Source organism: Hylaeus volcanicus, chromosome 2 (assembly GCF_026283585.1).
Source record: "Hylaeus volcanicus isolate JK05 chromosome 2, UHH_iyHylVolc1.0_haploid, whole genome shotgun sequence".
NCBI lineage: Eukaryota > Metazoa > Arthropoda > Insecta > Hymenoptera > Colletidae > Hylaeus > Hylaeus volcanicus.
The window spans coordinates 26107993-26122433 of record NC_071977.1 but is presented as its reverse complement, the minus strand read 5'-3'; the positions used below and the strand labels follow the sequence as shown (position 1 = coordinate 26122433).

Genomic DNA, 14441 nt, shown 5'->3' with positions numbered 1-14441 from the left:
AGCTGAAATAGAGTTTATTATAACTCGCATACGAAGCAGAGTTGTAAACTATTAATAGTAATTGCACGTACAATAAATGAATACGTTTTATATATAGATTCAATAGTTATTCAGTGCTAATTTGTGGAAACTAATTTATTAAAGAGATGTTCCGAAATGTCCTCGCATTTATGGTATTTAAGAATTTGAACGCTTATTGTTTTAAAGGGTTATCGAGGATTGTTTCCGTCACAAAGTTTCCACATAAAACGGCTATTCGTAATATTCAACGAAAAATTGTTTACCATTTTGAAGAATGAACTTACTCCCCATCTGGTTCTACCACCTGGAGAGATTTTTCCACGCCTTCGTCTCTGGAGGAACGAATTCACTCATGCGTTATCGACAATCTTAAGTGCGCGAACCTTCTTCAACTCGTTCGCGGTGATAAATTGTGAACACGTTGGAATTTAAAATTAAATTTCAAGCTCGTTGGCTGGCTGAGAGCGGGCTAACCCAAGATTCCACGTTTTATCGCCCCAGTCGCTTCGATTGGACGTCTCGAGTCGAATCGTGATTGATTCCTCGGGGATTGATACGTTTTTGTTTCTTTTTTTCCAACCTCGAGACGCTTTCACGGAACCAAGGAAGTCGTACTCAACGGAGATCGCATCTGCGAAACGAGGGACTCGAATCATTTGTATTCAGGCGATTTCGGCACGCTTGAACGCGGATGGGGTTGTTTCAGCGTTTAATAGAATTTCTCCTCGGTCTGCATTTAGATGTCTGGCGTCCTTCTGTCCGATAATTTTAGGATGCCTCCTTTGTTCGTGGAACGTGGTGAAATGTTGGACTCTAAGTAAATCGTTAAGGGTTGCTTCGATTATATTAATAATTTATATTCATTTTAATTTCAATGTCTACCTATCAGTCTACCTAGAAAAGTCTCATTGAAATGATTTATATCATACTGCCAGAATGTTTCATTTTATTTGAGAATACGAAAAAGAAAGTAGGTCGCGAAGATGTGCTTCTCAAGTGTTCCTGTCGATAGAATGATCGATTATATGAATTGCAGGTTATTGGATATACACCCCCCTCCTCCTATTGTCTCATGTAAGGTAGTTACGTCGTCCTTTGATCGATTTCATCGATTTATACCAGTTTGGCGTGTCATCGACTTCGCGAATGCTCAGGGGAGCGCGAAGAAAGTCAACTCTCGCTACCCTTTGATCTCTCGCTACAATCGTTCACCAATTATTATTAGAGTCAACGAGGCAAATAGAGCCTTTTTTAGACTCGCTAAACAACGAAACGTTCAGTATATAGCGCTGTCGCCTTTAAAAGGTTAGAGGCGCACGTTCTATGGGACCCTGACGTCGCCTTCGAGGAGAGACAGCGCTTTTAACCCAGAAAGGAATGCTGGTATTTTGGAATTTTTTTATGACGATATCTAATATTTAATATAAAAATTTCATATTAATATTAAAGGTACGTCGAATGATATTTCTACACGGGAGATAGTTGAAGCTTGCTTGCCACTTCATTCTCCTTCAATATTCAACAGAATATAAAACTGACAAAAACTGTATTCCAACCAAACTAGTCTTCAAAAACGTCTGAAATATTATCATTTGAAATACACAGGCCATTTGTTTCAAATCATTCTGAATACATTCAGACTTGGAATTTTATCCCCGCGAATAGACTTGGACGACAACGTTTCCTCGCATTATAATTTCACGTTATCGCGATGTCTCAACATTCAATGAAAATTCGTGTTTCGAGGGATTTCAAAGCGTTTCATGAGATAGAGAGACATTTCGGGCTTTCGATGACATGGACGTACTCGATTATTCAGTCGCGCTCGGAACACGACGGCTTAATCCAGGCATAAGCGTATGATAATGTGAATTAGTAACGGAACATCATCGATTAACAAGCAATCTTCACACGAGAAGAGAGCAGAACGTTAAAATTAACGTGGTTGCGAACGATATTTTTGCTTTCTCCCCGCGCTTAGATAAAAATTAAGGAAGGAAGGGAAACCGATATCGACGTCAACGATGTCCTTTCGTTCGGTATCTCACCATTATCCTTAAGCGCACGAAACGTCGCTCGAAACCTGATAAAGCAATGAATTACTACCGTCGTATTTCCATATTCGTGAAACGTAACCGTGTATTTCCCTGGGCCGCGATCGATATATCGGGGATTGAGAAAATGTTGATACGACCGCTGGAACTCGGATATAAAACTCGACAGGTATTTCGGTCGTCCGTTCGTTCCGCCACGGGATCGTGGCGCAAGGTGTCCCATTTTAATCTTTCCCAACGAATCAAACGCGTGCCGATTCATTCGCGATGCTAATTCGATCGGGTGGTTAAGTTTTTATTTACCAAAATTTTAATCAAATCGGTGACGTATCCAATTTAAACGAAACCGTCTGGTATCGATTGATATGTTGAAAGATAATCCTTTGTGGATTGTGCGATATGAATTGAATAAACGTGGAGCATTGCGGAGCATTTTTATTCGGCCATATTTCCCGAATTCATGCGAAAACATTTCCAGCATAATTTTCTGAGGCCTCTTCAGGATACACGAGTGAAATGTGATCGATATTTTAACTACAGTGTGCAAGTGGAACTGAACAATTTCAATGAAATTTTTAATGAAATTTTAATAAAATTCCATTCCGTAACGGTAGAATTTTTTCACATTCATTTATATCACGTTCGTAAATAAGTTTTCTACTGAAATGAAGAAATAAGCTACAAAATGGAGAATGTCTGGAATATTCTTACGTGAATCTTTAATTCGATATTTTTGAGCTGCGTTAAGCCCCGAAAAGAATACAATAGCTATATCCGTTGGGGGGGGGGGGGGGGGTGGAAAAATTCGTAAGGTAGCATGTTCGACATCCGATACGGTTAGGGGTGAACAATGCAAACAACAGAGCGGTGGGTTCGATTACAAAAATTCCTTATCGAGTCCCCCTCGACGAGGAAGTTATATCCGTCGATGTCAGTAGAAAAGCCAACAATTCGCTCTCTTCGTTTCGAATGGGCCATCAGCGCCTAGCGGGTCGTCTTCCTTACACCATCCTTCCTATTTTCTTCCCCTCAAACGATCGGCGTAGCTCCAGTTTCGATGGCTTATTGAATTCGATGGAGCTCTCTCGGTTCCTTCGATATTGCTTTGATTACGGTTTATAACACGACTCTCTGTGTAACGTTCTTTCGCCTCTTGTCCTTTTTATTGCTGGAACTTACGCAACGTTACGTTCGACGTTCAAAATGGTCCCTCAGGCGAGACTGCCATTTCGAAGATCATCAACTCAAGCTATCTAGTATTGGCTTAATGCAAACACTAAGTATCGAACTATACCGCTTTCCAGAGACATCAGAATTGTGATATAACATTGAGTTAATCCTGCTGGAATATAATTTCTCCTCTGGTAATTTGCCTAGCATACTTCGTCTTATCTTTTATGTAATTAAGACTGTTTGCTCGTTTATAATATTAATTCGATAGCACTTGGTTCTGACCCACACCACGCGTCGCGTCGTCTCAAGAATTTCTCTTCTTCCCTTGAATCGCGAGAATGATAATTTCAGCAAACTCCGTCGTCTAAATTAAACTTCTTTTATATTCGTTATATCGACTATTTTTGTTGCATTCATTTAGAATCTCATGTAAATTCTCTTCATACACGTTATTCATACTACCATCTTGTCGGTACCATGTTGGACTGATTTTCCAGGGATGTTTATATTGCAACTAAAGTTGGAGTCAGTATACAGCCCGGAGTTATACTCGACTTCTACAACCGGAATGTGCAAACAGCTATAATTTGTCCCTCTCTGTACTTCTTCTTGCGTCAAAGGATTCGTCTCGTACACAGAAATCAAGCCGAATCAAATCAAATTCAAATAGAATAATGAAGTTGAAATTATGTGAATGGTTGCTTCAAACACTATCATTAAATAAAATGTCCCGTTTAGGCTAACCTTCCTTCAGTAACTGTGAAATGGTTCAATAGACATACACGGAAAACCCGATCGCATGGATCTCGAGTTTCGCGGTCCCCGATACCGTTCAACTTTGATCATAATTAATTTAACGCAATCCCGATCATTCTGAGCACAGCGGTATCGAATTACGAGATGTCAGTAGTGTCGGATCTCGCGATTCGAATCGAAACGAAGACCAGCATCCGGCGTGTTAACGTATCAATTGAATCGTGCATCGCTAGATGAGATAATCCGATAAAAGTATCGCGTCAAGTTGATTGGAATAATAACAGTCGCGAAATATTATTTAAAGTGGTTATAACGGTTCAAGTGAGACAAAATTCGACGGTAGCTCGTGCACGGATTAGGTTTCTGTCAAATGCTATAAACTCGTGGCTTGCCGAAGAGTTTCTCGTTAACGTGATCAACGAAAACGTTGGTTATAGCCGGCGAGTTGCAATTTAATCTTTTCCCCGGTTCTTCCTCGGGAAGTTCGATAACTTCTCAGACTGTGTCCTCAGTGCCGCATGTTTTATTAAGAGGGGAGCTTCAGGAGTTAATTATTCTATTACGAAGTTTTGCAAAAATTCCTGCCTCGAAGAAACTCCACGATGAGAAGGAATAGAAAGCGTTCACGGTACACAAATTTTAATTCGCCTCGAGTTCTTGAATTAAAATTGTTTACCCGTTCGTCATGTAACACCGAGGTTTATCGAAAGAACAAACGTTACTATTAGTGCTGCTATTGGTTTGATTCGAAGAAAGCATTTTTAATAGAAAGGAATGAATAGCAGTAAAAAAAGGACGTTATTAAAACAAAGTTAATAAATTCAGGTCATGCTTCAAATAATAAATGAAAAATCTTTTACAATCTTCTCTTAAAAGGAAAAATGCACCAATCAGTTATTAATAATTCAAACGATGGAACCTTGCTAGTAAATAAATTAAGATCAAACGACTCCGGTTTATACTGTCAGTTTCTTAATTATATAACAGTGATAGAAAACATAAATATAATTGATTCCAAAAACATGATACTACAAATGAAAAACGAGGGAAAAAGTTGAAATGGTTCTAACGAGGAAATGTTTTCCCCCCAGAAGTCGTTTGATCTTTATTTCTTGATAATTACTCGACGCGCTCAATGTTAGCAGCTTCCGGAAAGCTTCGCTTAATTGAAATAAATTGCAATTTCCAACCTATGGCTGCCAATGGAAACCAAGCTCGTATCGTCAACGGTTTTATGAATCGTGTTTTTCGCTGGCTCGAAGCTGACCGCGCAATCGATACAATCTCCAGCAATACGGTTCAAAAGAACGGTTTTCTGGCATTTTGCAGCAAATTCATTTAGACACGGTGTCGTGAGACATCAAATATTAAAAATTAAATCTGCCGATTCGTTAATACCAGAGCGCTTTCAATTTCGCTTCAAATTCGAGCAAATCGTTGCGCGACTTTAAAACTAATTTCATTGGTTCCTAATCTTGTTGCGGGATGAAAGTAGGTCTAATTCGAATATCGTTTCAAGTCTTCGTAATTGCACCTAATTGCAAGTTTCCTTGTACACTCTCTTGGAGCTTGTAATTGTTCTATATTCTGTTAAGGAAGTTTTGCGAACGGCGTACTACCTGCTAACAAATAAGTAGATTTGCTTGTTATAGCTGTATGAATACTTCGAATGTTAATCGAATGTAACTATAGTTATTTTCTTATTTTTAAACTTTACAAAGTTTATATAAGCTGAACTTATTTTTATTACATTTATAAGAAATTTTAACGAGAAGAATAAGGTCGAAATATACGAAGGATATATTTGTGAATATAAACGGTTACAAATGTTTGCGCAATAAAACAATAGGGAATGATATAGTAAAAATTTCTAATTAAATTCTCGATTCAGGTTGCCTGGGGCAAACACGCTCTTGTTTATTTGATATCCCCGCGTATTTATATTTCATTGTTTATCCCGATACACTGTGATACGAACGACGAGGGCACCATTGTTTCAGGGTTCGATTTTCGGTGATATTTTACGGGGAAAAAGTTAGACAATAAATCTATACGAAAAAAAAGAACACAACGCGAATCGGTGGAATTAAATGGCTCGTAGGCAATATCGTAAATGTGCTTGGTTAACACAAGCGCAAATCGATGTCGAAGGCGTTAGAATTATCCGATGCGAAAGTGCCGTGGGTCCAGTTTTAAGAGGTTAATTCTATTCCCAGCCACTCGGCGTAATTAACTTTCCCACCGTGTTACACTGCGTGCGTGTTTTTGAAAGTTTTCGCATACAGGTTGTTGGAAGAAAAAAGGCGATTCGAATTTTGCAGTCACCTGGTACTCGCCGAAATAAGCAAACAATTCGAGTGAAAGAAAAAAAATTAAAGTTTGGTTTGTCACAATGGACAGATCAAAATTTCGCTATTCGATAGAATATAGGTCGTAAAGAAATTGTTAAATTTATATTGCAGAGTAAGTAAAATAACCAGATTTAAAAATATGAAACATTTCTTGATCGTCCTGGAATGGTAGGATTCATAGCGATACAAGAAGCTAAAGCATGTCCCTCGATCGGTCGGCCTTGGACAAAGGCGAAACATTGTGAAAACACGAGTGACCACGAAGAACCTTTTATTGACAACTGTGGGTGTACGAAGTTGCAAGTTAATTCATACAAATCGTGGCACTGTGTAGGTTGAATTGTTGCACGAAACGCAACGAAAGAATTTACATGAAACATTCCTTTAGCGTTCAGCGATTATAATATTTCGAAGAAAACAAAAACGACTATACCGCGATAGTTTCTAAATGAAATTTGAATTTCTGCTAGGAATTCTGTGTATATTAAATATCGAATTATTTCATTTGTTAGCTCCAAAATTTCACGAATTATAATGGTATTTTCCACTTTGTATACCCGGATATCGGTAATGTTCAGAATGTGGAGAATGGTTGAATGTGCTAGCATGATTTCAATACATAAAATTATGCGATATTCTCAGAATTCGCTGTCTGTACCAGCAACTGCGAATACGTATTTTGAATGTGTTGGGCGTAGTTGAATTGAAATTCTGCGAATTTCCGTAAAATTGCGATTTTGAATTATCAAGACGCCCTATTACATGTTAAGCAGTAAAAAGGAGTCACAGGTATTTCATTTCTGCCGTTGAAGTCCAATAGTTCTACATACAGTCTGGAGAGTGCTGACTGTATATTCATTTTAATAAATTCTTTCCTTACGTCGATCAAGGAAATTCATTTGTAATATTTATCCGAAGTAAAATAATGATTTGTTTGTTACTTCAAAATTGTATGCATACTTATATACAAATACCACGAACAATTTTCCATGATATCTAATATCGATCTAACCCCTTTGTTTATAATTATACAAGTTGTCGACAAGACAGCATTTTCCATACACGCAATCGAGCACGTTGCATGATCAACTTGTTGAATTTCCCAAGGGTCGGTCCGTCGAAATGAGTTACGTCGTTTCCATCCGAATCGTGAATTCACGTGAATCGAACCAAATGTGATCCCCAAAATGTTATTTACTCCAAATTAAATTCCGCGGAACAGTATTCCCTGCTTTTCCCCGGGCATTCCCTGAACCACGATCCTAGGTATTTCCATTTCCCGATATAGCTTGAAATATCTGCGAGTTGCATAATAACTACCACCCTTGCAAATTTCAGCCAAAGAAAATCATACTATTCGAGGGTCTAACTACATGTAACCCTTTAATTACGCAATAATTCAGCGTAATAATAGGAATGCTAATAACGATCGAGGATTGCGTACGAAGGGTACGCGTTTCTACATTTCTAAGATTGGAGAACTAATTGATTATCGATCAGCCACTTAAAGATTAAGTAGCAACAGACATCCACGTACCCCTTGCATCCCCTGATCGTATGTAAATGCCGACGAACACGCGATGCAGTTCGTTATAGCACACTTGTTTACTGCTCTATTTACGACCGCGAGTAATAAAACACGTTGATTCTAACATCTCACGAATACATATATTTGTCAATCGTTAGGTATCTATCATCGCGCATCGGCGGAGACATATCGAATAAATACGCTAGAATCGTTTAACATCCGCTCTGCGATGGTTTCAGCTTCTATTTGTCATTGTGCTGCAAGTACAACTGCAGTTGTAACAATGAAAACCTGCTCTGTAACCGCTTCTTTCTTTCTTGTCCTGCACAGTGCGCGTTTGCATTATTTCTCTCGATTAATTCCGCGAGCCGGCCAGTGTTTAATAAATTCTCCGTTGTCGAGGGAAAATGAGCGTATAGAGAATAATTTTTAATTCGCGAACGTTCGTATCGACGCGTTTCAACTATTGCACGAATTTCTTCATCAAATTACATTCCATTCTCGACATTCACTCGCGAAACGAATAATCAGATTCCACCTAGGTTTCGATACATGTTACAATATATTCATTTTTAATTTCCCTGTTTCGTTCACAGGTGATAATATAGTATTTTATGGTGGGCATTTATATTCGTAAATTTCACGTTTGTAAGGAAGAGCTCAACCTTCACGTTGAGATTGTATTCGTTAGACTAGATCACGCACGGATGGTCTTGAGTATGGATGCCAGGTAAATGGATTGATTTGTATGGATTATGATAGATTATCGTTTTGCATGCTGTACTTTGCCAAGCTTAGCTCGTTAAAAAGTGAAGTGAAGCGCTTTGGAATATATCGTTATAACGTGGATTTTATGCATCTTGATGGGTTCAATTTTATTATGGATATTAAAAATGATATTATGAATACAATTATTAAAATTATTCTTCTTCAAATATGATTAACATTAATATCGTTAATACTGGTTTACGAATTTTGCATTCGTTTTCCATATTAACACGTGCGCTAAATACATAACATCGGCTGTCTATGTATCATAACGAATTTCACCGATAACGGGGACGTTGATAGGCTTCTTGTGTAAAGTAATGAAAATGGACACTATAGTGTCAAATACTCTCATCGGGTACAACGGTCTACTTTGTTCTATTTTATGATATTTTCAAGAGAGAAAGCGATTACAAAATATATTAACGTGCATCACAAATGCATAAAGCCTGTAGTCTAATCGCTACAATGTGAATTGTATTCCTATTCATATACAGTTCTCTACAGCTAGTGTATTTAATAAAAAAAGTCACGAAGTGACAAGAAGAATGAAGTACTCACCCCTGAATAAATAGCGCACGCGAAACTGCCCCTTCTCACTGACCGCCAGCAGCAACAGGATTGCATGATCGCCATGCTTCAAACGCGTGGGTTACTCGCACATAACGTACATACTCGATTTGTAGAAAAAATATGTCGGTGCACACCGAACAGCACTAAATACGCGATGGTTCGTGATTCATGGCGAATGATAAGCTCGAGATGGCGACGAAGGCGAGTCAGTTTACCGGAAACATCGCTACTCGAAGGTCAGAGACAGAGGCTCGGAGAACCAACACGTGCGATGACTCGATGCTGACTGCCGGTCTTCAAGTTGGTCGCGCCGCGGAATCCCTTTCTACGCGCATGCGCACTCGATCGCGGCTCCTAGTTCATACTTTTCCACTCGAGCATCCTTTATATTAGCCAACGTTCATCGTGTTAACGTGGAAAGCCCCTTTTTGTAAGTCATACCGTTATAAATTTGTTTGTTCTCACTTCGTTAATAAGATCCTGGACTGCGAGTGGGAATTCAAACGAATGCTTAATGAAAAAGGTATTCGTCGAGACGCGAGTTTCGTTGGATTCTGTTAGCGACGAATGTGTACTCGGTGTTTGCGGTGACATACGTTGGATTTACACTATTTACAGGAATAAATTTGCCTTGGCGACTTGGTGATTTCTTGTAGATGGGAATTCTATCGTGTAAAGAAAATCGTGTTTTGTAAGGTCTATTTATTCTGTGTAAAGCAGAATGGAATCGCCTCCACAAAATATTCCTCCCCATGTTCTTGGCTTTCTGTCGCGAAGAACAATTTCCTGACACCCGAAAATATTTTGTCTTCCTTTGTAAGGGGTTGGAGAACTCATATGAAACAATGTTAATACAATTACAATGTAGACAAAAAAAGTGACCAACACGATACAATTTACCGTACCTCATTCAAACGAACTATTCTTCTTTCGATCATTACTCGTTTAGCTAGTGTTGCGGCTGGGGAAAACCAATCAGCCCATTCGATCGATGAACTTTTTACATCGGCTACTTCTTCGTGTACAGGGCACTTCCCGTCACGTCCTTCCTGGTTTTATTGCGAACTGCAGTAACCGCGACGTTTTATTGGCTGACATGAAACTTTTATACTAGAACCCGTAATCTTTCGCATCCATGTCGTGGCGTGGATTACGACTGTGATTCGCCTTAACGTCGCTAATAACCTTTAATGATATCTCGGAACATTTTAACATTTACGATATACCCGTAACTTCTTGCATTTCCGGTGATTACGATGGTCGAGAAATTCTCCGCGAGGTTACGCATTAATCGGGACACCTGTGGGACAGCACGACCTATTTCGGAGAATTTATTTCGCTTATTCGTTTTCCACGGAGGAAGGACGCCTTCGTCGTAGGCAGGAACGTTTTCCGCCGGCAGCATGGACGCGCGGAGGTGCCATAAATTGCTGCGACGAGCGGAAGGCAACGAAAACGCCGCGAAAATGAAAGGGAGGGTTGTTCGGAGATAGTTCTTTCGGTCAATATTCCAATTCATCTGTGCACATATTGTTTAGGGATGTCTTAGTCAAATAATGGTCCTTTACAGGATGCAATTCTTTGAATAATATTAGAACAAAAATTGAGAATGAAAAATATCCCAGGTTAAGAAGAAGGACAACGAATGAAGAACAAACCACGGGGTTATCAACAAAAAAAATCAACGTTTAAGTTGTGTGTGTTGGATAAGCTTCTTTGTGAATATATACAACGTGAAAATGATTAATTTAACCGACATATTATATGTAAATTCCTGAAGAGATTCTCGTATACTTGAGTTGAAAACGCGAATTCATTGGATTGATGTCTAACCACACTTCCGGTGATTTGTATTATCAAAATTACAATTTACTTTCAATTCTTGTATTTCACGATTAATTAATTCTATCTGAAATGATTTCTGTTTGCGGCTCTCGTGTTGTGTTCCAAAAGTGGGTTGCTTGCAGGTAGGATAACGATAGGGGCATGTATTCGAAACAAGAAGCATTTTCGCGTTTGTTTTTGGTAGGTAGGCGGAACGGACACGAAGGTTGCGTATTGCGTAGGGATGAAAGTACCCTCGCTTTTACGATATACGTGTCAATAGGTTACGGGTGCCTCTGAATAAATTCAAGACTCGGACCCTCTGACCTGCTCCAGAGATGGGATAACGTCGTGACGCTTCGTTCGCGTGAGATAAATAAACGATGCCTTGACAAGTATACCGGATCAATGCAATATTTATAAATCGTGTTATTTTTCAACGTTTCAATCTAATGTTGGGATTCCCTTTCTAGACGTTACCAGGTAATCTTTTATCGGATATACGTCGAGAAATGCAGGATGCATCCCTTTGAACGGGGGATATAAATTACTGCGTAGATGGATTCGAGAGTTTTAGTCGAGAAGAATCGAATTAAAAAAATATACCGTTTGATAAACATTTTTACTTGTCACCGGAGAGGTGGAATATTTATGAGGTTTCATCGAACTTTCCTTAAAGAAATCTAGAAGAGTATCGATCATTTGTAAGTTTATTATTTAAAGGTGGGTTTGAAGCGGCCATTGTAAAAAACATGTTTCGATAAATAGGACCATTCGCGGCTCATGGGAAAAGTTGTCAGATTCGAGCGATTCAAAACTAGGTGAGAATTTCAGGCGGTTGATTGGTCGTCGTTCGCAACGTGTTTACGAGCATTCCGAACGGAAAACTGGAGTAGAACTTGTATTAAAAGAGTTGATAAGAAACATAGAAAGGCGGTGTACTATAGTTCATAAGTTTATGATTCGATATTGTCGGCATTCTCATGTTTTCCCAACATCGAAAAGGAAAACGATACGATAGAGTAATGGTTTTACTGAAATTTAATCGAGGCGAAATTTCCTTCTTCCTTTCATCGCGTGAAAGAAGAGTTGGAAGTTCTCTAACGCTCGCGAAGAGCTGCTTGTATTATTGAGTTACCGATCAGAAGGTGCCCAGTGAAGAGAAGTTATTGCTTTCTCTTACCACGAATTCCCGTTTTGTTACAACTTCTTAATTGTTTTCTTTTCCGCGAAATTGTTTTGCGCTTCGTTGAAGAGGTACTTTATATACTTTATTACAGCATCATTATTTCATGGAACGTTTAACCTTTTCTATTTTAATATCGCATTTATGAACGTAGAAACGCGAATAAACATTGCAAACATATTAGTCGCAGAAATTAATTACGCGTCTTTACATTCAATTATTTATAACTGCAGTTTAAACGATGACGATCGTGATAGCGTCCTCTTCGTTATTCGATTCATCGAGGCAGGTACAGGAGACCCCCGTTTAACTTTGGTTTTTTGCGTAGTACGGTTGTTTATTCTCGGGTATCTTCTTACCTCACACATGCTATTTTGTATATCCTTCCAGTACTGCATCAGTCTTTCCGTCCACCTGAAAGGTGCTGTTCCTCGTTAGGTTAACGAGAACAACGGCTGTGACGGTGTTAGCTAACACGCGGCCAAACCGCAACGTAAATCAAGTCCAGGTCCCCTAAAGAGCTTAAGCTCGTGTTTCCTCGACTCGTCAGCCTTCCTCTTAGTATGTTTAGTTATGCCAACACTAGCATCTAGACGTCGACTTGTTCGCCAGGAGCGAAATTTCCAAGTCTGAAAGCTCGTAGCCGTCCAGGACGAGTTCCCTGTGCAGCCCTGCGAACTTCGCACCCTCGTTGACCCCTTTTCGAAACGATATCGGGTCGAAATAAATTTCGTCGGTTGGCAAATTCTCCGTAGAGATTCGAGCCGCGTGGTAACCTCGGGGAACTGTGTACCGAGGCTGGTCACGCCGAGAAAGATTATGAAGAAACTTCTCGTTCGGATCAAAGCGCGGTAATCTGGCTGATGCATAATAAGTCGACTTACGCGAACAGGCGTCGCGTAATAAAACGACTTTATAATTCTTGGAGCTCGCTACGTCCCGCGACTTTCCTGGCGACGGCGAAATTTCGTCGCGTTCGTATTTCAACGTCGTCGTAGTTACGAACTTGTTACTCGGGATACTTTATGATCCTTGTTGTTCCGCGAGAGGTTGCGCGAGGCGTTTCGTTCTTGACATTGTGTCTAACAAAGGACGCTCGTCGAATCATAAACTGTCGAGGAAGCCAACAGCTCCGATCACCGTAAATTCTTCGGTGTATCACGGCGGGGATGTTTACGAAGCTCAGATGGTTGTTGTTTTGACCTTTTCGGGCTTGATGTACGAACAATGCGATGCATGTGGACATTGAGAATTATTTTAGGATACCGTTGGCATGTACAAGATGTATTGTTTCAAGTAGAACTCGGTTTTCTTGATCTATGTTTTATAGATACTCGTTCGACCCTCTTTACTTGGATCTTTGTACTGAAAGTGGATCGACGAATTTTGTTTATCAATATTCATCGTATATCGCGATTCTTTAATTAAATTTATCGAATTCTTAGTAGCTCGGGAGCCTGGCGAATATTCTTCTGTCCAAAGAAACAAAATTTATGTCCTAAGGTGTTAAAACAGTTTTGTGCGCCGTGCTCTCTACGGAAGACACTCGAGTCTCGCAAATTGATTTCGATTTTTCATTCGTTTCATATGGAATACCGTTCGACTGGGACAGCAGGTATACTGGGTGAGTGCCAAAGCTTGGAACCAGAAATATCTCCATTGTTTTTAATAATGGAGGCAAAATGAATATTGGGAAATGGAAATTTGCAAAGACACTGTGTTTGTTTCTTAAGACTCCGGAGTCGAGGATGGTGGGTGTTTTCATTTTCATTCCCTTCAATTATTAGATTAATTTTAATAATAATTAAATGTATTTTTTGGCTAGGATGTCACAGCAACCAAAATATATATACTCTTTAAAAAGTATGTTCGATTCGTTACTCTGTTGAAAGCCATTTTATTTGCTTTTCGTGCTACAACTTTTTCTCTGGCGTCTATGTTTTTCGGTTATACAATTTTTAATATATCTTTATTTATTTTGTACATTACGTATGTTTTATAGATCGCACTGCTCTTTCTTTTTTTTTCGATACAAAGTCCAGTTCCCCTATAAACATGTCATGGGTTCTAATCCTCGTCGGCTCACCCTGTACAGGGTTTGATCGATTCCCAGCGTACTTTCTTTCGAAGTTTCGGTGAATGGCATGCCGGTTGCCTGACGAGAAATTTATCGACATGGACGGACGGCGGAAAATCAATATCCGTGT

The 14441-nt window shown here is 39.3% G+C and overlaps 1 protein-coding gene across 3 annotated transcripts in view; it reads right to left on the bottom strand.

The window, feature by feature from the left end:
• LOC128872843 (uncharacterized) overlaps window positions 1–9499 on the bottom strand; it is a 31290-nt gene extending 21791 nt beyond the window's left edge. For all 3 annotated transcript variants that reach the window (XM_054115926.1, XM_054115927.1, XM_054115928.1), the window contains exon 1: window positions 9213–9499. In XM_054115926.1, the coding sequence (XP_053971901.1) occupies window positions 9213–9287 (75 nt within the window). In that variant the 5' untranslated portion in view covers window positions 9288–9499. The remainder of the gene's footprint in view (window positions 1–9212) is intronic.
• Between the last annotated feature and the right edge of the window lie 4942 nt (window positions 9500–14441).